Source organism: Acomys russatus, chromosome 32 (assembly GCF_903995435.1).
Source record: "Acomys russatus chromosome 32, mAcoRus1.1, whole genome shotgun sequence".
NCBI classification, from domain to species: domain Eukaryota; kingdom Metazoa; phylum Chordata; class Mammalia; order Rodentia; family Muridae; genus Acomys; species Acomys russatus.
In genome coordinates this window covers 29,640,275-29,664,592 of record NC_067168.1, presented here as the reverse complement: position 1 = coordinate 29,664,592, position 24,318 = coordinate 29,640,275, and the positions used below count along the sequence as shown (strand labels likewise).

At 51.0% G+C, this 24,318-nt stretch overlaps 1 protein-coding gene across 1 annotated transcript in view; it reads right to left on the bottom strand.

Moving 5' to 3' along the window:
• Positions 1 to 1,662: 1,662 nt before the first annotated feature.
• Positions 1,663 to 24,318, bottom strand: part of Slco2a1 (solute carrier organic anion transporter family member 2A1) — an 80,295-nt gene continuing 57,639 nt past the window's right edge. The window contains exons 4-14 of the mRNA XM_051140760.1: positions 20,877 to 21,104; positions 19,536 to 19,634; positions 18,547 to 18,683; positions 15,708 to 15,783; positions 15,033 to 15,197; positions 13,695 to 13,884; positions 11,832 to 11,997; positions 9,431 to 9,594; positions 5,077 to 5,141; positions 2,626 to 2,749; positions 1,663 to 1,795 (exon numbers count right to left, since the gene is read on the bottom strand). Of these exons, the coding sequence (XP_050996717.1) occupies positions 1,675 to 1,795; positions 2,626 to 2,749; positions 5,077 to 5,141; positions 9,431 to 9,594; positions 11,832 to 11,997; positions 13,695 to 13,884; positions 15,033 to 15,197; positions 15,708 to 15,783; positions 18,547 to 18,683; positions 19,536 to 19,634; positions 20,877 to 21,104 (1,535 nt within the window). The 3' untranslated portion in view covers positions 1,663 to 1,674. The remainder of the gene's footprint in view (positions 1,796 to 2,625; positions 2,750 to 5,076; positions 5,142 to 9,430; positions 9,595 to 11,831; positions 11,998 to 13,694; positions 13,885 to 15,032; positions 15,198 to 15,707; positions 15,784 to 18,546; positions 18,684 to 19,535; positions 19,635 to 20,876; positions 21,105 to 24,318) is intronic.

The following is a 24,318-nucleotide window of genomic DNA, read 5'->3' as shown; positions in this document are numbered from 1 at the left end:
GTTGTGTGGAGCCGCCTCCTCAGTAAGATCTGTGGAACTGAGCCTGGTGGCTTGTGAGAGAATACTGATGGTACCGATGTCTTCCACAAAGACTTCAGTCTCACGGGTAGCTTGGTCAGACTGACATAAACCTTTTAGCTTCTCACCATATAAGGCATTTCTGGAAGGCACTTAAATGTCACATCGGGCAGTGACAATTGCCTAGCTGCCTCGGGGACACAGTGAACCAGCTCTCCATCTCACACAGGGCCAGAAGCAGAGCCAGGCTGGTGGGAGCCCTAAATGGCATGTGTGGGTCAGGTCAGGATCTTCTCTGCCAATCTTTGGGCACCTGCTATGCCCGACAATATGTGAGTGTGTCCCTGCTGCCCACCAAGCGCTCTGTGGGAGAAGGTCCTGGTGCGAATGGAGGGAAGATTTACAAGGGGGGCTCTCAGAGAGCCATGTAGCATTACTGCTGAGCGCCAAGTCAGTTTCCAATAAACAGGTAAAGGGTTTCCTTCCTGGGCCTCAGCCTTTGGCTCTCTGTTGCATAACAGTAGTGGCCCCCAGCCTGGGCCCGCGGAATAGGCCCACCTCCACCCAGATGCAGCGAGAAGCTGAGCACGTGCCAATGAAGACAAAGTGTTTGCATGCAAATCAACCCGGCTGCCCGTCTAGCACAGTGACAGGTGACATCTGCTTTGCTCTGACATCCAGCTCTGGCTGCGTCTCAGGTACCCCCTTAACACCCCCCAACCTTGCTCCTCTGTGCATGAGCTGAACTCCAGTCAGTGAAGACCACATGCAGCCACTCTTCTGTTTCCGGGGAATGGCAGGGATGGCCTCTCGGGTCTGAGGGGGATGGGTCTGGTCTCCACTGTGAGGGTGGAGACTGGGCCTTCCTTAGTTGGGCTCCTCTTGGCTTTCTCAGCTTGCAATGCAGAGAGAAGTATATGCTGATAGGAAGGTAGAGACCTCAGGTTCCTACGAACAGTGTTTGCATGACCTAATCTCTGGTTCCTTAGTGCCTGCTCTGATACCAGGGTGTAGGCTATAGAGAGGGCTACACGCCCCAAATGGCAGCTTCCAAGTCAGCCTCGAGGACAGAAAGTGGGAAATCAAGGGGCGGGGGGGGGGGGGGGGGAAGCCAGCCTATTCTGGGTTCCACGCTGGGTTGAATTCAGATGAAAAATGGTACAGCTCCTGTAGCCCAGTTCTGGCTGTTAAGGAACCAACCTTTTCCTCTGCCTCTGCGGGGGGTCGTGGGTGGAGTCAGAGCAGAGTTGGGCTGCCTGGCATGGAAGGCGTGGTCCCCTTTTCTCACTCTACTTAAGTATTCCTGAGAGAGCACAGGCTGCCTGGTTTTGGGCATCTTGTTGGAGGGCCCAGTGCTGAGGAGAGCCTGTCTATGTGGCGGATCCCTTCGGAGGAGTTGGAGAAACTGAGCACTGCAGTTCAGTGCTCAGAACCATGAGGGAGACAGAGAGAGAGAGAGAGAGAGAGAGAGAGAGAAAGAAAGAAAATGGAAGGAAGGAAGAGATAAAGAGAAAGGAATGGGAGGGAGGGAGGAAAGAAGGAAGGAAGGAAGGAAGGAAGAAGGAAAGGGAAAGGCATGTTAACATTAGTTAATACAGTTGGGTGTGGAGGGAGGCGGGGCCTGGTCTCTGGGGCAGGGCAAGCGGGGCGATGACGTCAGATGAGGCCCGAGGTGTTCTCCTGCAGGCTGTATTCCCTGTTCTTCTTCACCCTCCAGCTGGTGAAGAAGAGCAGCAGTGTGCCCAGAGCCTTGTAGAGCACTTGCAGGCCCAGGTACCTGGGAAGCAGGAGAAGATGGGGGTGGTGAGGGAGGAGGGGTCTTCCGCTTGTGTCCTCAGACCACAGACCGCAGGAAGATGAACACTTTCCACAGTGGCCTAGGAGCTGTGAAGACAGCTGTGACCTCCCAGGTGGGGGGGGGGTTGCTTTGGACTCACGCGTGACACTAGTGAGCCTCTGTTCTCCGGTGTCACCACTGATGGCCAGAAGTTAACACTACTGCCCCCAGCTGTCCCCAGAGGGTATCTCTCTGCTGCTCCCCTGCTGGCCTTCTCTGTCTGTACTCAGTGTTTCTAGCCCTGGCACAGCCCCGCAAGCCCACCTTCTCCTCCATTTGTAGATGACGGAATGTTAGCAACAGGAGAGATGGCTGGACTTGGCTCACTGATATAGGCTAGACTCTCCCTCCTGGGAACTCTGTGGGTACCATGCTCTACCCCACATTCATAATCTCTCTCAGCCTCCAGGCACCCCTTTACCTTTGGGGAACATTTTTTGGCTGCTATGACTTTCCCATGGGCTCAGGAGGGGCCAGTACCTCAGAGGCCACCTGATCTGAATGGCTCCTTACAGGTCCCCAAGTGCCTGCCTTAGTGGCCTCTGCTCTCTGTCCATGGCAGAGTCTGCAGAGTCATCTCTCCTATCTTGTCCCTTAGAAGTTTGACAGCCCCCATCACAGCCATGAGGCAAAAAACCAAACCCAAACCAAACCAAACCAACCAACCAAACTTTTTTTTTTCCCCTGCTGGAACCACAGGCCTAATTAATCTCCTAGACACCTGTGTGGGTAGGAGCCCTCCCTCCGCCCCCCCCCCCCCCCCGCCTCACCTGTTTCGGAGAGCGTCATTGTCATAATATGCACATGCCCCTTGTCTCCCTGAGCACAGGTGGTTCCACTGGATACAGGAAGAGTCGATGATGAGTCCGTACAGGGACGGAGACGGCAGCCAGGCTGGCAAAAGTGGGAAGGAGGCAGTCAGAGGTGCCTGCCCCCTGCCCCCCAACACCCCCCATGGCACAGTCCACACAGCTGAGGCCTCACAGGTGACCTTGCTAGTGAAGCCCAAGTTTAGTTCCCCTTTCACCGGAAGGCTTAGGAGATAAAAGGGAAACCCTTTCAGGACAGAATGAACCACAGGGTCAGCCTGGTGTCAGCTCAAGACGCCTAGTTCTCACGCTTAAGGTGTGGCCCCAAGTAGAGATTCGATCTCCAGATTACTAGCAGCACCAAGTCCTCACACGGCCTCCACAGGTGGATGGCTTCAAATGAAAAGTGAGTGAGCAAGCCCCCCGCCCCAAGGATCCCATGCCCTTGTCTCACTCCAAACTACCATGCTGGATTAGCCAACAGCCTTCGGAGACCTAGACTGCCAAAGGGTCCCAGCACCTAAGTGCTGAGGGCTAAGGTGTAGTCGTCCAGCCGGCTCAATGCTTTACTGGGTTGCCCACTACCCAACCCCACCACGCTTCCGTGTTGCTAGCTAAGTCGTGAGAAGCCAGTGGGTCAGGGCGGACTTGTCCAGCAGCCAGTGGGTCAGGGCGGACTTGACCAGCAGCCAGTGGGTCAGGGTGGACTTGTTCAGGATTTACAGCAGGGATGGGCCATCCCATTCACAGCAACGTGATGCTGAAAACACCTGACTGTCTGGGATGCTGTGAGTTGCTGTTTCTGGAAGAAAGAAGCAATCCAGGCCCGCGGCCCTGCCCACACACAGCTCCCTCCCAGGAGCAGCCCCTCAGCCCCTGCTCACTTTCCAGTTTCCAGGTGAACAGTGGCTGGCTGGAAACTGGCCCCAGCGACACATCCCCGAAACCGAAAAGAAGTCAAGGAGAGGTTTCAAGAGCATCTCTGGGTAATCGTAAGCCTGCTGGAGTTTATAAATAGGCAATCTTTTCATCTACCCCAGAGTGGAGCTGTGTTCTTAAGCGATGAGTGGAATTCCTCCAAGGCCTGGGTTTTCTAACTGTGGCCACAACATTGAGTTATCTGAGCTCAGGTGGAAAATTAGAAGCAGCAAGTGCTCGGAGCTGCAGGACAGAGAGGCTGTTCTCTAGGTCACCAATAGAAGCAGGGCAGGAGGTCCTCTGGGAGGAATGCCAGGTCTCTTTCCCTGCCAGGCCAGTAGAGTAAGTTATATGCCAGCTATAGACGGTAAGTCATAAATAAATACAAGGAGCTGTGCTGACAAGCCAGCCTCTACCCGGACAAGATACCCTGGGTCCCTCGTGGGGCCCAGGAATTGACAGTTGTCATTTAGAGGGTGAAGGGTCAATCACAGGACCAATGGCTTAAGGCCAAGAAACTCCACTGAAAATGCTGGCGGCAGTCTCCCTGCATAGGCTCCTACCCAAGTGACCTCAGTAGGGATGGTGGCACATGCTGGAAGGGTAACAGAAGCCATGTCAGGACAAGAGGTGACCTGTATGTACCCCTGTATAGTGATGCAGAGCAGGCTCCATATGGGTTCCAGAGGTCAAGGTCGGACTGTGCGCCTTCATAATAACTGAAGTCCTTCTGCCTGGAATCTCTAAATCCCCACGCCTGCAGTTCTTAGGTCAAAGATCCTCTGTTGAATTCAGTCTCTTTCTCCTGTTGTTCACCCATCATCGCAAAGGCCTTCATACCAGTGCCTTGCGCTCAGTCTAACGTGTGTCAAGGGTGTCAAAGGGCAGCTTTGGGAAAGCACCTGCTATGTGTCCCCTCACTACTCAGGGAAGCCAGATGCCCCCTGCTCCCATGGGAGTCCTCCCTTCCTGTGGGTCTCTGCTAATCATCTGTATGCATGCTTGAGCGTTGGGATGGGGCGGTGCTCCATGCTACTTGAGGACAGACAGGGTTTGTAGGCAGAGGGTCCCCTGACGGAAGAGACGTTTGCTGAACCGTGGCTGAAGAGAGAAGTTTGGAAAGCAGGAAGGGAGCCAGGGCTCAGCTCAGAAGCTGCTCTGTCTTTTGTTTCCTAGGGCGGATTCTTGGAGAAAGATTTTTAAAAATACCTGCCTTTAACTCTGTATTCAGTGTTCTCGAGCTATGTATGCCCTTTTCTTTTCCTTTCATAATTTAATTTGGCTTGAGTGCTGTAGACAGAATCTTTCCTGATCTCAAGCAATCAGGCAAACCGTCCCAGTCAGGGTTCAGTGCCTGCTGTTGGGTAGACACAGCTCCTCCATACAGCCAAGATGAGATGGGGCTTCCCCCAACCCTACCACCCCAACCCCATGGCCTTTAGATGCTCATGGTCCACAGCCTCTACTCCAGAAGGTAGGTTCTTAGTTACCTACCCAGCAAGCGCATCAGCAAGAACTGTACCCCAATGGCAAATGACTTTTCATCCTGGTTCACCACGCTGAAAAGGAAAACATGGGGCAGTCAGCACTGGGAGGGCTCTGGGCCGCAGGGTCACCTGGGGGTTGGGCGTGGGGAACACACAGACTCAGAGCAGTACCCATGGTTCTCAAAGCACCACTGCTGGATCCGCGGCATCACCTAGGTTAACCAGTATTCAAAATACAGATTCTCAGCCTGCATCTATTAAAAAACATGGGTATCCCAGGAGAGGTGGATGCAAACTTGAGTTGGACAACGGGCAGTCAGGATTATTTTCAGGGTTTTTCCAGAGACTGGTTGGGTGAGAAAGCAGGCAGGAGAGACTGGGAGCAGAGCGGAAGTTCTGGCTGGATGCTTAGGCAGCAGGTCTGAACAGCACCCACATCTGAACAACATCTTGTACCAGGAAAAGAGGGCCCAGGGCTGTCAGCTTCTGTGCAGGTCTCAAACAATTCCTTGCCCCCGGGGCAGCTTTGTGAGGTGTGACTTGAGCAGCTGCCTACGATGCCAAACTCAGCTTTGCTTTACATATGACTTGAGATTCTTAAGGATTCACAAGCCAAAGCTTTACAGTTTCATTTGCATCAAGTTCCTGTGGGTTCTGCCAAGGCCACATACACAGGGTGAGGAGCCCAGAGCGGTGGTGGAAGTGCCTGCTGTGTGACCGGACTCTGACTTCTACGTGCTTTCAGCACACATACTCCCTGGCTCTTTGGAGTAACCTACAGGCCATCGTACACTGTCTTACAATCTTAACCAAGGTCAGGCAGCAAATTAGATATGTCCCCAGGGGGATGCTCTTTGGGGTTCAAGTAGGAGAAAGAGGCACCCTCCGGGATTGCCCAGCGGACAGACAGCACCTGGAATGTGGACTGAATGGATGTTCTTTCCCGCTGTGTCTGCAGCGTCCCTCCAACGGCCCCGTCCATAGTGGACGCCTTGATGTCTAACCTTCATTGCCAACTTATGGATCTGGAATCACCTGGGAAACAAACCTCTTGGTGTATCCGTGAGGATGAATCCCTGGAGGTTTGATTAAGTTGGGAGGACCTACCCTAAATGTTCATGATGCCATTTAATAGTTTCCTGGGATGAATGGAACAGAGAGGTGAGCTGAGCATCAGTACCCATCTTTCTGCTTCTGGCTATGGCTACAATGTGACCGTGACTGACCGGTGGCCTTCTGCTCCTTCCTTACAGTTAGAACCAGTCTTGTCCCTCCTCCCGCGCCACAATGGGCTGTATCCTCTTACTGTGAGCTAAAGTAAGCACTTCCTTCGTTAAGTTGCTTTTGTCAGGGATTTTGTCCTAGAAACAAGAACAAAAATTAACAGTGGCCCCCCCCCCCATTGTCTTTGTCCCTCATGCGGGCAGACTAACTCCCACACATTTTAACTCAGTAAGGCTTGGACACCCCAATTTGGTTATTGACCAAGCTTCTAGGCCTCTTCTGGTTGCTGCCCCATCTAAATCTGAATTAATCTTAGGTTTTGGACCGCTCTCTCTTTTCTTACATTGTCAGATGACCTCTGCTCCCAAGCTGACTGGGGCCAGGCCTACTAACCAACACTTGGGGCATTTGCCAAGTTACCTTATGCCATGTCTTCCCTACAGCACCCGTGCTGGGTGGGTGTGGTGGCCTTTAATCCGGGTACTCAGGAGGCAGAGGCAGGTGGATTGCTGTGAGTTCGAGGCCAGCCTGGTCTACAAAGTGAATCCAGGACAGAGGACAGCCAAGGCTAACACAGAGAGACCGTGTCTTGAAAAACCAAAAAAAGAAAAGAAAACAAAAAGAAAAAAAATGCACCCTGTGCAAGAAGGGAATCCCACTAACCTACATTGGGTGCCATCTTCTTAGTGGGATATATCTTTAAATGGTCTTGGGATCCTGGAGCCTCCTCTCTAGCTCTTCTTTAGGCTGACCAGTCTTGGGATGGTTAAAATGACGCTGGTCTCCACATCTCAGGGAGGTGGTTTGATCTGGATTGAATTCCCTATCAGGATCCCTAACCCTCACAAAGGTCAGAAGACCAGCTTCTACCTAACCCAGAATGGAAGAAGGGAGACCCACTAAAGTGTCTTAGGTAACAGGGTCAGTCCTTGGGGTGCACAGGATGGGAGCAGTAAGGAGGCAGGTGACTGAGCAGAAGGTGACAGGTCACTGGGAGAGGCACCATGCTGTGGGCTCTGCACATCCATACCCATGATTACAGAGTTCGCATGGTCCTCACTGCTGCTCTTGGCCCATTTCTCTGGGCTGTGGCTGCAGGGAGCAGCCTTGAGGCATGAGCAGGAGCATGCTCACAGCTCACTGTATAAGCAGTGGCTCTCTGCAGCTCAGTGTGCCCCTGCTGGGGTGTAAGCCCGCTGCACACAAAGCCCACACTTGCATCCGTGTGTCACTGCTGTGGGATCTGGGGGACATAGATAATCAATACAGCTTTGGAGGGTACAGTCTTTCTGCTGTGATAATGTCTTTTGTTTTTAACACAGAAATTTCTTTCTTTCTTTTTCTTAGTTTTTTGAGACAGGGTTTCTCTGTGTTATCTTGGCTCTCCTAGACTCACTTTTGTAGACCAGGCTGGCCTTGAACTCACAGAGATCCGCCTGCCTCTGCCTCCCAAGTGCTGGGATTAAAGGTGTGCGCCACTATGGCTGGACACAGGAATTTCTTTTCCTCTGCTGGTGTCATTGAAATAGAGTGACAGGCACTTGGTAGCTTGTGGGTTAACTTGACTGGGCACTGACTTAGAGAGTAAAACACTAACAGCTGTTTTATTCTCCCTAGTGCTAGAGCCAGAATCCAGGCCTTTGCATGAGCTACACAAGTGCGCTCTCTCTCTGTCATTAAGTTACATTCTTGACATAACATCCGGTCCTTCGTCTCTTAACCTTCTGGGGGAAATAGGTCTTCACCAGTATGGAGAACAGCATCCCTCACCTCCTTTTTGAGGGAAGGGCAGTGCTTCTCAACTTTCCTAATATTGTGACCCTTAACACTATTCCTCATGTTGAGGTGATCCCAAACCATAGAATTCTTTTCCTTGCTATGTCATAACTGTGGTTTTGCTACAGTTATGAGCTGTAATGTAAATTCTGTGGTTGTCAGTGGTCTTAAGTGACTCCTGTGAAAGAGTCAATGCAACTGCCTTGGGGTCTCATATCACTTAGCCCGGCCGTAACTTACTATATAGGCAAGGATGACCTTGAACTCGTGACCTTCCTGCTTCAGCCTCCCAAGTGCTGGCTTTACAGGAGCCACCACCACACCCAGCAGAGGCCCTTCTGTTTACAGAGCAATTGACCCTGAAGACACGAGCACCTGGAGGTGGGATCACTATCTTACTTTCACAATCAAGTAAACTGAGGTTGGTGAGGTCAGGCAATACCCGAGACACCCAGGAAGTAGGATTACGGCAGAGACGTTTAATCTGACAGGGAGTTTTCAATCTCTGCTTCTTCTTATTCTGCTTTCCAAGTAAGCAGGTGGGGCTGGATGGGAGGGAGCGCACTAGGTAGGCAGGAGGTGGTTAGGTGAACTTGGGTGAGACTTTTATTTCCTTGGTAGAATGAGGCAAGGGCGAGGCACTCACTGTAAAAACCTTAGAGGCACTTGAGTGTCAGTTATAACTAGACACCTCCCTTGTCCCCACCCTGGCTAGCTTGTCCCTCCTGACCTGAGCACTAGGTATCTAGCCTCCTGCAGTTTTCTCCCTTTCACCCTCTTCCACAGCTTTCCTCTTCCTTCTGGAAGTTTCCTCAGTTTCCGGCTTGCTATTTCATCCAGCTGACTTCCCGGTTCTTTTAAGATTGAAAAACAAGTACCTCTGTATGCACAGCCTGTCTTTAACCCGTGACTCAGACTTTTGATAGTTCTGCCATCGTGGACCACAATGTAACGTTCTGCGAATAAGTGTGGGGATGCTAACAGGGCCTGTATTTCATGGGTGTTAGGGGCTCCTCCCGGGACTAGAACATCTGCCATTAGTGTACCCGTCATCTTCTCACCATTGGACACGTGCAGGCTGCTGTTAAGATCCCCAGGGTCGGGAGAGAGAGAGGAGAGACTGTAAGTGGGAGACAGGATGTAATGCTAAAGGGAGGGTAGAGAAGTAGCAACAAGAGCCTCACAGGGCTGGGCGTGGAGGCAGAGGCAGACGGATCACTGTGAGTTTGAGGCCAGCCTGGTCTATTAAGTGAGTCTAGGATAGCCAAGGCTACACAGAGAAAGCCTGTTTCGGAACAAAACAAAACAAAACAAAACAAAAAACCAAAGTGGGGGGAAAAAGCCTCACAGGTACCACTCACCGAAGAACCATCATGTAGAGCGGGTTGTGGGAGATGCAGGCGATGAGCGCCACAAAGGAGATGAGGAAGATGGATGGGAGCAGGAAGTGTGCACAGGACACAGGGCATGACCCCGTCTTTGCTGATGCAGATCCCCCAGCCACGCAGCTGCAGTTCAAATAGGTCTTGAAGAATAGGAGAGGGGAATGTCATGATTTCGCTCCCATATATTTCACACATCTACGCTGGCTTTTGCCACAGACTCTCACCAATATGACGCACCCTTTGCCCTCCCCTCCAGCCCTCCAGGGAAGAAGGACAAGTCTGGATTCTAAGACTGAAGAGGCCAGATGAAGGGTTTTGAGTACCCCGGAGGGGGAAAGGGTGCAGGGGGGGGGGGGCGGGCAAGGGACAGTGTCCCACCTCTCTCACTGTTTGGGCAGTAGAAATGGTCTTCCCTAAGAGTCCAACACGGGCTAAATTCCTGCAGTCCCTCCCTCTCATTTGCATGCCCGAGATTTCACCACCAGGCATAGCACCCTCAGCTAGGAGCCTGGGGGAGCTCTCCTGTGGTCCCAGGCAGCTGTGGTGCTTGTGTAAGTTGGTCTAAGGGAAGGTATGGTCAGGGAGCAGAGGAAGCAACAGTGGAGTCACTTGAACCCTCTGCAGCACCTCCCACCGAGGGGGGTCCTTTGGTTTAAGAGGGGACCCCCTGCCCCCAGAGGAGGCCCCTGCCTGGTCATAATTCTATATGGCTCAACACTGTTGAACAACTCTTCTGGTGGCCACTGCTCATCTGGTCATCTTTATCTTCTTCCTTTGCAGGGGCTGACGGCCCAGCCTGCGATGTTGCTGGCTGTCATAGCTGTCTTGTTGCTCCATCAGCTTATGAGCCAGGATGCTCCTCTCAGTCAGGCAGCAGGACCTTTCCTCCTGCTCTACCTGCCTCTCAAGCTCAGAAGTTTGTAATACCCAATATTGCTGTTACCTCCCTCAGTCTGGGTTTTTTAAAATATCGAGATTTTTCTCCCCCTTATAATTTATTATTTTTTTCCTTGAGATCATGGTAACAGATTTAATCTTGATGTGCGTGTGCTGTTATTGGAAGCTTGTCAAGATTATTTCTGGAAGTAGATGAATCAGAGTTAAGTAAATAAAGATAAGAAAACCACAGAAGCCACCATTCTTGCAGTCAGGAGGTAAGCTTAGGGACTGTCCTCTCTCAGTTCCTTGCCCTTCTCCACCTGAGAGCCATGTGTCTTTGCCCATAGAGACAGTGAGGGAAGCAGCTTTCTCCTATCTCCTCAGAAGAGGTGGTAAGTGGGGGCTAGCCTGGCCTCCACACAGGTGTGTCCTTCCTATTGGAGCATCCTACGATAATGGCATAGAATTCCCATTGCTCTCCAGGAGTGGGGGCAGGGGATCACACCTGGCCCTGTCCAGCCCTGGCCCTGCCTGGTCCCCACTAGTTGTGACACTTGTCACTTGGCCCTCACCAGACCTTTCCTCGACTCCTGTGGGGGCCATTCACACCTGAGCTTTGTACCCGTTCTTCCCTTGCCTGCCATGAATGGTCCTCCAGGTTCCCACGGGATTCCTCTGCTGTTTGCTCAGGTGTAAGTCACCTCAGAAAGTCCCCTAGATACTCTCTGGGCCCCTGAGTGTCTCCCCTTCCACCCCGGCATATATCTTGTGCCAGGGCTTTGTGCCATGGGCTCAGCACCTCATTGTCAGCATGCTGGCTGCACCCAGTGTTTTCTATTTGCTGACTAGTAAACAAACGGATAGGGGAGTCATTAGCTATTGGCAGATCCCAGAAGGCCTAGGGCCACTGTCCTCACAGAGTGATGAACAAAGCCCCTGCGGTTGTCCAAGAAGGAGACACATGGCCTTGATCTAATTCCACATTTGCGCTAGTGTCCTGGCTTCAGGCCAGCTCTGTGGCCCTCCGTGGGGCTGAGGGATTGAAACAAAGCTCCCAGCACTAACCTTTCAGGCCCATGTCACAGGGGCCCTCTGCTCCCAGCCCATGTGACTCTGCAACATGGCCTGAGCCCAGTACCCAGCAGTCGCCTGCCCCTGCCCCCTGGGGAGCCAACAGTATCAGTCACAAGTCTCTACTGAGGGCGAATGCTCTGACTTGTTTCCATTGTTTTGCCAAGTCCCCAAGAACGAACTTGTTGGTCTCTCTCCAATCTTTAATTGACTTTGGGCTGTAGGCACCTGGTCCATGACCCTGGGGCAGGGAAGGTGGTACGAGGGTGGAGGAGGCTAGGATGCTGATATTGAGTATCAGAGCCAAGAACAATATTTTGAGGTTGCACACTGAGCCCCAAAGCTCTACATGGCTCTCTCGGCCCCTGCGACTCCCCCCCAAACCTGCCCCCCCACCCCCAGCCCCACCCCCGCCCCCAATCCTTACTGGTTGCTTGGAAGCTGCTGAGCTCACGTTCATGCCGCTGCAGCCCGCATGGCAAGGGGAGAGGTACTCAACTCCATTGTCTCCGCAGACTGGGTGGAAGATGGAATCCGGGCACGAGCAGTCCTTGCGGCAAGCAGGAGGCTGCGGAGGTATAGAACTTGATGTGCTGCCAACGAAACAGGAAGCGAGGAATCAAACAAAGCGAGACCAAGAAACAGCACCACACTCCAGCTCAGCACGAGTTCCTTGGCCTGGCTGATGTGCCAGCATGTCTCTGTTTGTCTTGGGCCAGTGCCACCCTAGGATCTGAACCGAGCCCATGGGAGCCAGTCGTGAATCTGCCACTGTTTGGAAAGCATGGCCCTCTCCATTTCTCCTGACACTTTTGGACCCTCAAGGCCACCAATTACTCAGTTGGGAGGCCTAGCCAGCAAACCCAAGTGCCGCTGTGGGAGTCAAAAATGACCAGATGACTGAGACTCTGTTGAAAGAAATGATTGATGCCACAGTAATGTCATTGGTAATGTTTGCCTTCCCTTGTCTTCTAGCTAGGTTCTGGCTAGAGGCGGTGGCTGGGAGCTTTGGAGGCATCTGAAGTCCTCACTGACCATCTCCACAGTCAGTATGGATCTGGGTCTCTTCACTTCCCTCCCTCTTGTGGCCAGAACTTTATCAAAGTGGATTTGGAGGGCTGATCTTATTGACCTTTTTTGGGGGGAAGTTGTGATAGCTGAGTGGCGCATTGATGAAACCATCCTAGTGACTGTTGATGTTTATGGGACATCACAATGGAAGAGGCTCCTCATGCGGACAACTTCCTCACAGCAACAAAGAGCATCATACCTAGAACTAAGGCCAAACAAGAGCTGGGGCCAAACTCCCAGTGAAAACCACCCAAAGACCCCCAAAGCGTCTGGGCTTCTCTGGGTCCACAGTCAGCCTGCAGAACAGCAGTGATTTCCCCCACGCCAAGCAACGTTCCCTTTCTTTGTTCTCCTCTTCTCTTTCACCAATCAATTACAGAGGAGGTCGTCCCGCACTATTCTTTTGGCTTTTGCCTGATGCTGTTGCTATATTTGGAGATGTTGGTCTCTATGAGAAAGAGAACACACTGGGGCTAAAAGGCTCCAAGTCTCCAAATCTTGCGAACTCCTTATGCAAAGTCCTGAAGAAAGGGTTGCAAGGTGGTTACTGGTCTGTGTGTGTGTGTGTGTGTGTGTGTGTGTGTGTGTGTATGCGTGTGTGAGGAAGAAAAGGTTGCAAGGTGGTTACTGGTGTGTGTGTGTGTGTGTGTGTGTGTGTAGATGGGCATGTTCCTTGTTTGTGGATTGTAATGCCCATTCTGAAAATAGAGCTTGTCTCTAAACTTGTGCTCCTGTTGCTTTCTACAAACAGACTGGTACTTTGACTTGCCCTCCACCTCTCCTGCCGTCGCTGTTTTAGTCTGTCCCCACTTTCATTGCTCATCTTGAAATCTTTTTGATTTTCATTGCTCATCTTGAAATCTTTTTGAATCTCCTCTCATCTTTCTTCGACTGCTTAGTGAGACTCCAATTCCAGCTGGCCCAGAGCTGGCCCCGACCGCTGCTGATTTCCTGCTTCCTAGGGCCCGAGCTCATTCAGAAACTAAAGTGATTCATTTCCAATGATTCTTACAAAACAGAACCCTAACCCTGGCCACCGGCCGAACTCATCTCTTAACGGAATATACCGGTTGAGGCCCGGTTTCCTATGTTACGATGGGAGAGATCAGATCAAAGTGAGCAGAAGGGACAGAGGAGGTCAAAAGGCAGAGAAGAAATGCATATGGTGGCTGGATTCAGGCTGCGGTGACAAGAGGTGCCTCCGCTTTATTCCATTTACCTGGGGGGGTAGACCTCAGCCACGGCTGGGGTGGAACATCCCATAAAGAAGAGAGGGGCGCAGAGGATTATGGAGATGGTCATGATGGTGGCGGCCACTCGGGGGATGGTTTGCAGAGGGAAAACAAAGCGTTTCATGAGGATCCCTCCAAAGAGCATCCCCAAGGCTGCAGCAGGAAGGTTCACAGCACCTAGGCGAGAAGGAGAAGAGGCTGGGATGCACAGCCTTGGAGCCTTGAACTGTACCACCCGGAAGGAGCATGGCTTCCTGCAGGCATACTGGGTATATTTATGACAGTAGGGGCTGAATACTGTGTATTGATAACTATTGAGTGCTGGCTGGGTACATCTGGAGAGGTTTGCTTCACTAGAGGGGCTGGCTTGCCTGATCGAAGAAGAAAGAGGCAGTCAACTTCTGACACCTGTAATCCCAGCATTTAGGAAGTGGAGGCCAGAGGATCAGGAGCTCAAGGTCAGCCTCAGCTACCTCAGCAAGATCGCTATCAATCCTGGGCTATTCCAGGGCTTGTCTCAGAGAAACAGAATTGAAAACAATCCGACCACATCAATCCTGGGCTATTCCAGGGCTTGTCTCAGAGAAACAGAATTGAAAACAATCCGACCACAGCAAGAATAAGGAAGTCGATTATTTGCAGGTGCTAAGCCCCAATTTGAGCTGAAGGCTAGAAAACTGATGTCATATCTGAAGGGCACACAGGACTGTTCATGGAGTACAGGGAGTCACCCTCAAATCTCATGCCCTGATTATCTTGTGTCAAGTGTTTGGTTAATTTCACCTGTGGGTTGGGCCCAGTTATTCACTTAGGCACTCTGTGTAACCCTCATCGCTGAGTCTTAGCATCTACTGAAAGAAGTAGGAACACCCCCACAGAGTCTGGGTTCACTTTTCTGTGTGTCATCTGCCCTGTCATCGTGTAAAGGAGCCTGACATGTCACAGGGCTGAGACTCAATGTCTCCGGAGAAGGAAACCCCTAAGAGGCATTATGACTATTCCAAGCTTCGTGTTCCCTCTTCCCTCTGTTGCCCCTGATAAGGTCAGTTGGGAGGATATCAGAGTCCCACCCTCTTGGTGGGAAGCAAGGCAGCCCCCAGTCTCCACCCACTCCTGAATAGAAGAATAGGAGCCTCAGAAACCTGCCAAAACATTCTAGATTGCCAACCAGGAAAAATGTCCTTAAAATTCCTTCTCTCGGGCAAGCCCTCCTGTCTCCAGTCTATGTCCGGTCTGACCCTCGGTTATCCTTGGATGGACCTTACAGTACCCAGTTCCTCCCCAAGGTAGCACCACCCAGGCCACGCAGCACCCCCCTGACACACCGATAAGAAAGTTGGCATAGGCTGCCGAGGTGCCATACTGCTTCTCCAGGAACTTGTTGAGAAACGTAGAGAGGCCAGCGATGACGGAGGAGAAGGTACACTGGGCCAGGACCACCAGCATGAAGAGGGGGTTCATCAGCAGCCTCAGGAAAATGCGGGGGAACCCTGCAGGCAGATGGCTGTCAGGGAACAGGCCTTGGCGAGAGCCTTGCCACCACCCTGACTCAGCCAGGAGGCCAGCTTCCTCTCTTCCTCAGGGCAGAATCAGAGATACCTAGACTCCCAGCAGTCAGTGCACAGGCCACACAGACCTTGGATTCCCACTCACCACACTTGTGGTCTGACTAAGATGCTGCTGCTGGTGGGGAAATAGAAAACAGTGCTCACACTGGGAAAGGTCTCCTCCCACAACTGCCACCTCTACAGGAAGGTGGGGAGAGAGTGGAAGTAGAGACTTGGGGCGGTGACTGTCTCTGCCTGAATTGGGGTCTACAGGTTAAGTGTGAAGAACCAGTCACCAGGCTCCTTGGCTGAGGCCCTCTGAACTGAGGGTGCAACCTGGGGCGGGGGGGGGCAGCCACAGATCTTATTGTTTTGTGTGGTCCCTTTTACCCTCTACTTGGCCTCCTGCCACCCAGCCCCAGCCCACCCAAGGCTGCTGGGGCAGTCACTTACGTTTAATGAAATCCATGAGGGAGCCTCTTGACCTGTCCTCCTCCATCTTCATTGTTTCATCTGCGATAACAGAGTGCTGAAGGCAGCAAACACGGTGATGTTAACGGCCCGTTCCTTGAGGGCCATTTGGACTCTTTGGACTCAGTGGCTCAAGGACCACACGTGTGTAAGGGAGGGCATCTCGAGAAGCAACTGCCACATGTGCTTCCATCAGCCTGCTGCCCTGGCTGGACATCAGAGCGACTCTATGCCAATGCCTCCCACGGTACCTATGGGCATATTACTGCATCTGATGATCCCACGACTAATGCCAAAAGCATCCTCCTGCATCCTACCCCTCGTCTATATGTCACGGCTATACTGTGTTCTATACGTAGAGTCCAGGGCTGGCTGGCTTCTAGGACACAGGGGTCTACAATGCCTGCTGTTTTCAGCTCTCCTTTTCTGTGTCCTTGCTAGCGTCCCTGCCTTCTCCTCAGTGCAAAGGTGAGTCCTACTCCAGGCTCTATCCTAAGCATTACTTGTGCCTTCCAGGCATATTACCTCGGTGCCCTCGCCAGTCTCTGAAGCCGGCAGCCCCAGCCAGAGGGCCCAGCTCTCTCTGAGCCACTGCATAGACACTGACTTGGGCTCTACCATTAGCATCCTTTGGTGTTCCTGTTAACTGAGCACCTGCTCTGCTCTGGGCAATGGGCTCATTCCCCATGTATCACCTGCTTCCACACCACTTCCTTCCCAGACAGATTCTTTAATTACCCCGCCCCCCAAGAACTTTGCAAGAGAGGAAGCTTAGAAACAAAGTAACTTGTCCGACATCATTCACCTAGTTTATGAGTGGAGGGGTCTTCAAGATCTGTCCAACTCTTAGCCTATCAGAGTATGCCATAGCCTCCTGCTGCTCCCCTGGGATAAACGCTAGCCCTCTACCCACACCCCCATCTCTTACAGCGGAGCCTCCTTCTGCCACAAATCACAAACACAAAGCATGAGCTCCCACCCAATTCACAGCCATGTCTTTGCATCACCACGCCAGGAACAACCAGACTGGCCTTTGCCCCATCTCTCTGACCGCCATTGCTCTGGCCCTCTGCCATGTCTTCCCCATGAGCCTCTCAGCTCTCCAGCTTTCATTCCTTCATGAGCCTCAATCTCAGCCAACTGCCATATTGTCACTAGGTGGCCACACAGTCACCACAGTGCCCGGAACTCACAGGAGAAAAGGTTAGGACGTTTGGCCCCATGTGAAGGGTCACCCAACCTCCTCTTTCTTTGGGGCTTCCTACTCTCATTGTCCTACCTACTTTCCCCCATAAGATACAATGTAGCGAGAATTCTGGAATTTTGGTTTCTCTAGAAAAGCACAGAAATATTATAAGACTATGTTTTCATTTTAATCCCAGGTATGGGGATATGGGACTGCTTTGGACTGTCCACAGCAGCTGACTGTGACTTGACTCATGCTCTGGCAGAGGCGTTGTTTTGCCAGCTGTAGATATGTTCTGGGATTGTGTGATACTTGAAATTATGAGGATTTTACAGAGGGTATATAAATGCTAGAGCCCCAATAGGTGAGGCTGGCGGTTGTTGGTCATTCAGGGGAGTTGGCTGCAGTTTATGAGCGGTTATGCTCAAAGAAGAAACAATAAGAAATGCATTAAATTCAAGGATCTCTCTCTCCTCTCTCCTTCTTTCTCTCCTATCTATTGATGGGGGTGGAACTGGGGGATAAAGGATGGGAAAAAGAAGAACGCACAAAGTAACAAAGACCTGCTACAGAGAATAAGCAGGAAGAAATAAATTAGATTCAGACATCTCTATCTCTGTCTCTCCTATCTAGTGATAGTGGGTGACACTGGGGGTATAAAGGGTAGGAAAAAAAGAGCTCACAAAGTAGCAAAAATCCAGTTACAATACAACAGAATCTGAAACATGATCCACTCAGCCCATGCTTGCACCATGTGCTCACACCTTGAGTGGACTCCCTTTCTCACCCAGACTCAAACCTTAGTAAGTTCCTTTAAGAGTATAAGTGTGGCTGGGTGGTGGTGGCACACGCCTTTAATCCCAGCACTTGGGAGGTAGAGGCAGGCAGATCTCTGTGAGTTCGAGGGAGGCGTAGCCTACAAAGCAAATCCAGGCAGCCAGGGCTACACAAAGACACCCTGTCTCAAAAAACAAAAAACAAAACCACCAAAACAATAACAACAAAAAGAGTACAAGTGTGCCTCACCACCTGCTCAACTTTCGTGTGTGTGTGTGTGTGTGTGTGTGTGTGTGTGTGTGTGTGTGTGTGTAGATCAGATGACAACCTTGAGTGTCATCTTTCTGGCACCATCCATAGTGATTTTTAAAGAGGTCTTTATGTGGCCTGGGGCTCCCCACCTAGGCTGGCTGGCTATTCCGCCCCAGGGAAAACTTCCTCGTCTCTGTTTCCCCAGCATCAGGATGGCAATTGCACAACACCATGCTTGGCTTGTTTTAATGAGTTTGTGGGGATCAAGCTCTGCTCCTTGGGTTTGCATGGCAGGCACTTTACAGATTGAGTTATCTCCCTATCTCCCACTGTTCACTGTTAACTGTTTCATAACTCTTTGGTCCAGCTTAGGTGAACTCAGGGGTTTCCGAACTCTGTTCCCTGGGACACATCTGGTCTGTGAGATGACAGCATGGTGAGACAACACTGACTGGGACCTCCTCTCAGTCTCTGATGAGCCTTGTGTGCCAGGACTTGTTTTAATTTCACTCAGTTTGCAGAGCGTCACAGGGCTGCTAGTCTCCAACCCTGCGACCTTGGCTTAAGTGGCTACATCCACAGGGTCATGGGCTCTGGGAAACTTACCTCTGCTCCTCTGGGCATTGCTCGAGGAAAGAAAAAAAAGGGCAGAGAAGTGACAATCAAGAAGCCTGAGGAAATGAGCAAGCCCAGCCACCAGGCTCCGATCCATCGAGGGTCACCCGGGATCAAGTTCACTGTCGCTGAAAAGAAGCCAAAGGATGAAAATGGCTGTTGGTTGAATGCATGCTCTCTCTGATCTGACCAGAAAGGGAAATCTGGTTCAGGGGGATGTTTCACTGACTTTCTTCCCACAATGATGACAAGACACGGTAACATGGTAACATAAGACCCTGATCAGTGCCACACTCCTCTGAGGCCTTTCTGGTCTTCCCAGAGCACTCCAGCCACTGCACAGAAAGGCAAACACTAAAAGATATTCCCAGGCCTCCCTTCTCTGTTTCTTCTCTAGCTCTTGGCAGAAATACTGGTGAAACGATCTGGTCTCCGGAGGGCTGACATGGTTGTGCACTGCACACTTTACCTCCATTATCCTACTGGCTCCTAGCAGGTCTGTAGGGTAGGAGTTACATACATCTGACTTCCTCTAACCCATCAGGAAACCTTTGCCCATGAGTCATTTTCAAACCTGTCTTCCTGTTACCCTAACTTGTACTCTTAACTGTTGAACTCTATTACACCCTACTTTTGAGGGTCCCTAAGAAAGTAGGCCCCGTACTTCTCAGGAGCCGGACGATATATAGCTATCAACAAGGTGGGTTTCCTGGCCTCCAAAACAGAAATGTTACCCTGAAAATTGCCCCCACACTTCATCTAGAAGCCTCCATTTATGCTGCTTGATATCAAACATGGAGACGGAAGGAGGAAGAATGTGTCAGAATGGCCTCCAGTCACTCAGTGGCAGGCAGCCCTGGGCACTGTCCCACATGGACTGGGACCTCCATTGCTGGTCTCTTTAGGCAGCCAAGAGGGAGGAGGTAACTCAGAAGCAGCAGAAAAAGCATGACAAGAATGACTATCCGCCGCATACGCACCAGTGTCCACTCTGCCATAGTCCACGAATATCCTCAGCATAACTGAACCCAGCAGGTATCCGAAAGCCGGTCCAAACACAGCAATAGCAAACAAGATGGCTAGAGATTGAAGCAAAGGATAAAAGGCTGAAGAGGCACTGAGGAGATTCAGCAGCCCTGTAGGGTCTCCCAAGCTGAGGGAGATCCCTGAGGTGCCACCCACTGTCCCCTGGGAATAAGGAGCCCATGCCTGTGACACCTTCTGAAGCCCGTCCCTGTTACATCTCCTGCAGCTAAGGGCCAGATGGCAAAGCTTGCAAATCCAAGCCTGTTGCTCCTCTAGCACCTCCCAGAGGGATCTTCTGGCCTGGAATGAACCTGCCTCCATCATATCTTTAAAACAATGCCAGTCCAGGGTGTGTTATGGGCAAAGCTCCCCGAGTGTACAGTGCTGGCAGCTCTGGCTGGTGCATGCGGGGTCAAAGATGCGGTCTGTGACCCGAGGCCGTGAGAAAGCACAACATGGCTTTTTAAAAAGGGAAGGTATTGGGTACTAGTGACCATCTGCTACCTGCTTCACAGGTGCCAACCTGTCCGTAGCTCAGACAACTGGTGTGTCACCCAGAATGAGCCTAGAGAACTGGGTAATTTGTTGAATATCTACAGAGTGTCTAAGCCATGGCCCATAGGCCACATGATATTCAGGATAGCTATGACTCTGGCCCATACAAAGTTTAAGCTTACTTAAAGCATTATGTGATTGCTGTTGTTGTTGCATTAAAAAAAAAAAAAAAGCCGTAATCAAATGGTTCTCTAGTGTGAACTTGGTAGAATACAATGCCGTGCCATGACATCAAAGGCTCAAAACAGGGCTAACAGCTCACATAACCTCAAAGCACATGGCGCTGGGCCAGGCAGTAGTGGTGCACACCTTTAATTCCAACACTCGGGAGGCAGAGGCAGGCAGATTGCTGTGAGTTCGAGGGCAGCCTGGTCTACAAAGTGAGTCTAGGACAGTCAGGGCAACACAGAGAAACCTTGTTCTCAACAAAACAAACAAACAAACAAACAAACAAAAAAACCAATAAACCAAAAACAAAATCCAAAAACAAACAAACAAACAAAACCCCCAACCCCACCCCCACCCCAAAGCATATGGAACACACAAAGATTCTTAGTTCTGTCTTCCAGGGACAGAGCCACTTGAGATCCATACAAGTGGCATTTACTACAGGTCTTTGTCATCCACCATGAGGTGTGACAAGAGGACCAGACCCCATTTTAGCCCCAAGACCTTCGGCAGGTGCCCCCTCAGGCTCTGACTCCCCACCCCTCACAGGCCTGTAGAAGCTCAAAACTCACAGATATACAGAGGCGAGTTGGTGGGCTCTGCAAAGTCATCCACATAGGAGATGCCAAATGGCTGGATGGGCACTGTCCCAAGACCGGCTAGCAGCTGAGCAATCACCATAAGGCCCCACATGCTGCTGGTCTCCTTTGGAGTATCTGGCACGGTGCTGTGGCACTTACTGGTCTGCTGGTCTGACAGAGGCTTCTGACAAAGGTTGGTCTGAAAGCGGCTACTGTTTCCTGCAATGAGCATGCCCATTGGTCACCACCACCCTGGCTTCCTATCCTACCCTTGTCCTGCCCTTCCTCCCATACCCCAGAGGAAGGGAAAGAGGGCCAGGGGATAGCAAGGTAGCACATGGTCCTTGAGGAGTATTCCTCTCCTTGCATGGCAGAAAGGACTACAGAGATGGGGTGAAAGCAAGATGGACTGCGACCCCTGACCCAAGACCAGCTCTGCCCAGGAAGGAGAAAGAGCACCCATTTCTCCTCCTCTGCTGGTGCTGGCATAGGGCTGAGCATGGCAGATCAGTACTGCAGTCTTGGAGGGATGTGCCACCCATCTGGAAGAGGAGATCCACAGTCAAACCCAGAGTTGTCCTCAGCAGATCATGTCTCTGGTAGCCTTTCCCTAAGATCTGACCCTCATGCTCCCCCAGACTTTCTGCCCAAAGGTCTTTAGGGACCTGACCACATCAGGGCAGCTCCCCAGAATCACAGACTCTTGATGCTTCTTGGCCGTTTGGCTGGGATCAAGGGAAGAATCACAGACTGAAAACAAGGGGATTTGGAGACCCTCTCCTATTACAGATAGGGGAGCTAGGCTACACCTGGAGGCCCTTCTTGGAGGGCTCCAACCATCCCGCTATGGCCTTTGGACGCCGTGGTTGCTGCGGCTGTAGACCTTGCCAAGCTTGGCAGCTGCTTCCATGCCTCTGTTTTCAATTTGGCCCGCACTAAACAATCGGCCTTGTCAGCTTTCCAAGGCCTTGAAGGGTTTGAGGGATCTTTTCCAGATTCCTTCTATTCCTGCCTCATCCTGGCCAATAGAAACAATTGATGTCACCAATTCTCTCCGTGGGGTTTTCACTAACACTAATGGAATCAGTTTAATTCCTACTTGTGATGTTCCCAGAGGTGTGGCCCCAAGCCAGGGGGCCCCAGAGTCCCCTGGAGAGGAAAAGTGAGGACCACGGAACAGATGGTAGGGCTGGGGCAGGGGTTCCGCCTTCCCTGCTGCCTCTTCCCCTTCCACACAGGCCTCATCAGGCCTCACCCAGTTACTGCTTGTTCTCAATGTCCAGTCTATACAAGACCCTTTTGCAAACTTCCAGCAAAAAGGGCTCCCTTGATGGTCACAGAGGTCTGACTCAGAAAAAAGCAGAGGGGACCAAGGCCAAGTGTTATGGGATCAGGTACAGTGTGAAGCTGTGTATGGCAGTGCTCATCTGTAATCTCAGCACTCAGGGAGCTGAGGCAGAAGGATTACTAGCTAGAGGACAGCCTCGTTCACATAGCGTGTAACCCTTTCAGCAAACCTAAACACTAACCAACTACTAACCAACAACGCTCATGGGTGGTGCAGGATGGAGATGACTTTAACTCACACAAGGGCCTTGGATCCCTTTAGTGAGTGTCCTTCTGTGCCCATTATTTATTCAAGAATAGTTTAAAGGTCATCTGCAATCAAAGGATGCTGCTAAGAAAGAGACAGAGTTGTCTCCCATAACCAGGTCCACCACCGGAGGCCAGTGCCTCGATCTGGGAGGCCATCCTTAGAATGGCAGCATGAGTGTTGTCTGCCTCTTGAAAAACACCTGCACCACTGGGCGTGGTGGCACACATCTTTAATCCCAGCACTCAGGAGGCATAGACAGGCAGATCGCTGTGAGTTCAAGGCCAGCCTGGTCTACAAAGTGAGTCTAGGACAGCCAAGGCTACACAGAGAAACTCTGTCTCAAAAAAACCAAAAACCAAACCAAACCAAAACCTAAACCTAAATAAGAAAAAGAAAAAGAAAGGGAAAAAAACCCACCAAGATTCACTTCCTCTTTAGTCTCTCAGTCATCTGGCTAGCGACCACGACAGGGCCCTCTCTGTGCAGGTGACAGAGAGACACAGGTATGGCCTTTGCACATTCTTCAACCCACCATGATCGCAGGGTTATTAAAAAAAAAAAAAAAAAAGCAACCACAGTATTACTTAATCAAATCAGAACCAGGATGAGATATCACTTAACATCCCACAGGATGGCTATCATCAAAAAGCTGGAAAATAGCAAGTGCTGGCAAGGATACAGAGATAGAGAGACCCTTGAGCACTGCTGCCCAAGCACGTGAAAATGGTGCAGCCACTCTGCAAGACAGGTTCAAAAATCAAAATTAACATTACCATATGATCCAACAATTCCCATAGTAATCAAAATAATTAGAAGCAGAGGCTGAGGAGATTTTTGTTTTGTTTTGTTTGTTTGTTTTTCAAGACATGGTCTCTCTGTGCAGCCCTGGCTGTTCTGTAACTCACTCTATAGACCAGGCTAGCCTTGAACTCAGAGATCCAACTGCCTCTAATATGCTGAGTGCTGGGATTAAAGGTGTGTGCCACCACCACCACCCCGGAAGAGATCTTTATGCTCCCATATTTATGGCACCATCATTGGTGAAAGAAAAGAAGTAGAAACAACTCAGCAAATAAGTCAAAGATAGTACATACAATAGTATTCAGTCTAAAAAGGGAGCAAATTCTGCTATCTGCTAATACAGATGAGCCTTGAGGACACTGTGCTAAGTGAAAGAAGCCAAACACAAAATGGCAAGTCCCATCTGACTCCACGGATATGAAGTTGCTAACATGGTCAAATTCATAAATACAGAGAGTGGAATGGTCTTTGCCAAGGGCTGGGGGAGAAACCAATGAAGACACTGTATACAGTGGATTGAGATAAGAATGTTCTGGAGGCGGGTGGCTGTGATGGCTACACTTAGTGCCACCGACATGCATCTTACACCAGTAGAATGGTGAACTTCATGTTATGAATTTCACAATTGGGAGAAAAAATGAAAATAAAACACTGCCAAGCACGTACCAGGACAGAAGGCAAAGGATATGTGGGAAAGACACAAAACTCGGAGTTGGGGGTGGGGGCAGGGGGCTTGAAAAAAGTCCCATGGAGAAAAAGACCTCTGAACCAAGAAGGTATCACAGTGAGAAGCCAGGATGTAGCTCAGCACTCAGAAGTGGGTGACCTGGTCCCAGACACATGAGAAGTTTAGCGAGGTTGGTATGTACACGTAGCTACTTCAGGTGGGCTCGAGTGCCTTGGGAAGGGAAGGGGCCTGGATTGTACCCCAAGGACACCCCGAGATGGGTGAAGACTCTGACAGGGCAATGCAATATAGTTGCTGAATGAACGAAGGCCTGAGTTCTAGAAGCTCTGATGGAAGGGAGGAAGTCC